Source organism: Cicer arietinum, chromosome 3 (assembly GCF_000331145.2).
Source record: "Cicer arietinum cultivar CDC Frontier isolate Library 1 chromosome 3, Cicar.CDCFrontier_v2.0, whole genome shotgun sequence".
NCBI classification, from domain to species: Eukaryota; Viridiplantae; Streptophyta; class Magnoliopsida; order Fabales; family Fabaceae; genus Cicer; species Cicer arietinum.
Window position 1 is genome coordinate 60,429,868 of NC_021162.2, and position 3,427 is coordinate 60,433,294.

The following is a 3,427-nucleotide window of genomic DNA, read 5'->3' on the forward strand; positions in this document are numbered from 1 at the left end:
ACTTTCATCAAGGTCGATCTCATCCAACGTGGACGAATCTCTTGCACTCTTTCTGTCAAACCCCACTTCAATAATCATTAAAATATAAATTATTAACTATATATTTAATATAATTATAAAACAACTAAATAATAAAAATATCTTATCAATTACTTAGAATTCCTTCTTAATTATTAAATTCAACTATTTTGCAAGAGAATAATAAAATGAAACTTACTAACATTCAATTAGATCCTTTTCAATTTTATATTTCACTCCAAAGGTAATGCCAATTTGGATAATTATTTCTTTTAACACTTTTATCTTTCACATCAAAGATAAATTTATTATTATTTTTTTATTTAGTTAGTTAAATTTTGTTTTTTAATTCAAATTTAACTTTGTTTAAAAATTAATGTTAATTTATTTTTATAAAATTTAAAATTTTAAAAAATTATTGAAAATTTTACAATGTTTTTTTTTAATCTGTTGTAACTTTGAAAGAACAATTCACTTTTATATATATATATATTTTTTCTTTTAGAAATTTTGTCACAGTACTCTAAAGTAAAAGAATGACAATATTATTATGAAAATAGAAGATCCGTGACATGACAGTGAAGGAAACGGAGGAAACAATGGCGGAGAAAGGTTCCTCCGGTGGTGGTGAAGTCTTGATCTCCGATCCTCAACTTACTTCTGAGACTCTGAATTTCATTGGAAAATTTGGCATGTCCAAACCAATTCCTCAAATTTGCAACAATACAACTGGTTTCTATTCCCATTTCTTTGGAACTTTCATCAAGGTCGATCTCATCCAACGTGGACGAATCTCTTGCACTCTTTCTGTCAAACCCCAAATCTCTGTAATACCCTTTTCTTTTCTTCTTTCTTATTATGCATTACAACGTTTTTGTTTACCATTTATTTTGCTGTCTTTTTGTGTGTGTTTAGGGTTTAGCCTCAATTTCGAGTTGTTATCTAACAATTTAGATGTGATAATCACTACGAGATGTTGGCACTAATTGACTTCTATCCATTCACAATTTTCTGCTTTTAAAAGTTAACAATCAAAAAATTTCTTCTTTCTCAATTGTTTTAAAACAGAAAACTGTTTATGAAAAACTTATCATTTCAAACATTGTCTCTTGTTAGAACAACAACTCTGATTCAAAAGAAAACATATAGAACACACAAGATTTGACCACGGAGTTCGGCCAATTGGGTCCACTAACTACGAGTCATACCTAACACCTTCAATCATCCAATTACCTGGATACAGTAATCCCTCCACTTAGTCACTCATATTCCAATTCAAGCACCTGAGTTCTCAAATGCTTCCCAAATGATGATCCATATGGAATTTACCCTTGGGATATCAGGTTAAAAGAGACAAGCTTTGTGCCAAACCTATAGATAGTGGTTTTGCAAGTTTTCTTTTTCTTTACATGCAAATATATTCACACTCAATCAAGATATCATATTCTGTTTTCACTATTTCTATAACGTCTTTAGTCATCCTTATAATGTATGTAGATGACATGATTTTAGCTGGCCTAAATCCACATTCACTTACAAAATTCACTGCAAAACTAACTCAAAGGAAATTCACACTAGCTTTGTTGGAAAACCTGGCTTATTGGCTTTGTAACTGTTGTGTTTTGCTTAAAGCTCCTAATCTTTTGGATGCTAAAAGATCTACCTTAGATTTTTGTATTTAACTTTCTGATTGATTCATTGAAGCAATCTATAGTAGACAACTTTAGCTAATGACCATCAGCTAAAGCTGCTTATAGAGTTTTGGGATCAGTTATGAGTCGGTTTATTTGGCTTGGCTACAAAGATTAGTTGTTCACTTTGAATTTTCCACCTTCTTCACTATGATTTCATGTGATAATCAATCAGCTACCCAACACTTCTAGCTTCTTATCCTTCATTCTATTAACATTCCGAGCATTTTGACATTGATTGCTACTTCATTAAAGAATAGGTACACTGCAATCTGGTACAAGTTATTCATGTCAAAACTCAGTACCAACTAGCTGACATTTTCACAAAAGCATTACCTTCTGAGGCATTTATGTATCAATTTGGACCAATCAATGGCAATGAGAATGATTCTTTCCTCCTCAATTTGTTTCTGCTTCATGCTTACTACTTCTTATGTTCTGTTTGGTACTTGAGAAAATATGAGATGGAAAAAAAAAAGGCGGTTGAAATCTTTATTGGACTTACAGAATGCTTTTGGAACACTGCATGGTGGGTCTGTTGGTTCTGTGGTTGAGTTGCTGTCAATTGCTTGCGCTAGAACTGTTGTTGCCGAAGACAAGGAACTTTTTCTTGGGGAAATTAATGTCTCATATCTCTCGGGTGCTCCAACAAATGTAAGTTCTGTTTATGTATAATGAACATTGTTTCTCTTTATTATCATATGAGATGTCAATTCTTAGCATTGTGAATGTGTTGCTTATTAGTTCCTTATTTATCAGGTCGAATAATAAGGCTGAAATTTTTGGTAGATAAAATTACCTATTCAATATGTAATGTTAATAAGCTACCATGCTAGAGTACTCTTACACTCTATATTGAGGGATCTGGATTTCATGCAATCTGGAAATCACACATTTGACATGTTCACGCAATCTAGACTGTTCGATTAATATTAGACGAATCACAATCTGACTTCAGTTAACAGTGTTCAAAATTCAAAGTCGGAAACTTAATCAAATTGGCAATTGCATGATTGTTTGAATGCAGAGAATCCAAATCCTCATAACGAGGAAAATGCTCATGCATCTCTTCATGGTTATAAGTTATCCAACAAATGGATTGATGTTGTGTTGTTTGTGTAGGCAGAAGTTGCAGCTGATGCCTCAGTGGTGAAAAGTGGAAGAAATGTGACTATGGTTGCACTAGAGTTTAAGCTGAAGAAGAATGGGAATTTGCTTTATATTGCTCATGCTACCTTATATAACATCCCGGTGGCAAAATTATGAAACAAGTATTCTATATTTTCCAATATGGATTCATGCTAGTTCTATATTTAGAGTGCTGTGCTCTCGTGTGTTATTGCCATATCAGGTTTAGTTTTTTCAAAGTATATATAATCGGGTGAGTAGCATAGTTTGATGAAATTGATTATAATTCAATTGTTAATATTATAATGCTAGATCAATGTATTACCAAAAGAGACCGAAGCATTTAGTGTTTTGGAAGATATGTTGGCTGCATGAGTTAGGAGTTCACAGAGAGTTACCATCGACACGGATTGCAAGTTAGTAAATGATGGCATCTATTAGCTTCATCAAAAGACAAGTCAACCTTATTGCCCACACGCTTGATAGGGTGTCAAAGTCTTATGTTAGTTCCCAAACATTTGATTTGAGTCCAAACGTGTGTTATTCACAATTCATATAAATAATCAAGTCTTTTGGTTGTAAGGCCAACT

General features: G+C 32.5%; 1 protein-coding gene across 1 annotated transcript; it reads left to right on the forward strand.

The window, feature by feature from the left end:
• The first annotated feature begins 534 nt into the window (after positions 1-534).
• Positions 535-3,197, forward strand: LOC101512914 (uncharacterized). Its single transcript, XM_004492617.4, has 3 exons — positions 535-845; positions 2,217-2,363; positions 2,832-3,197. Exons 1-3 carry the CDS (start codon positions 591-593, stop codon positions 2,973-2,975), a joined length of 546 nt encoding a protein of 181 aa, XP_004492674.1. The 5' UTR covers positions 535-590; the 3' UTR covers positions 2,976-3,197.
• The last annotated feature ends 230 nt before the right edge of the window (positions 3,198-3,427 follow it).

Coding starts and splice junctions, on each gene's coding strand:
- LOC101512914 (XM_004492617.4), top strand. CDS start 591: ATGACAGTGAAGGAAACGGAGGAAACAATGGCGGAGAAAGGTTCCTCC. Junction 846..2,216: donor CTGTCAAACCCCAAATCTCT/GTAATACCCTTT, acceptor TTGGACTTACAG/AATGCTTTTGGAACACTGCA. Junction 2,364..2,831: donor TCTCGGGTGCTCCAACAAAT/GTAAGTTCTGTT, acceptor TTGTTTGTGTAG/GCAGAAGTTGCAGCTGATGC.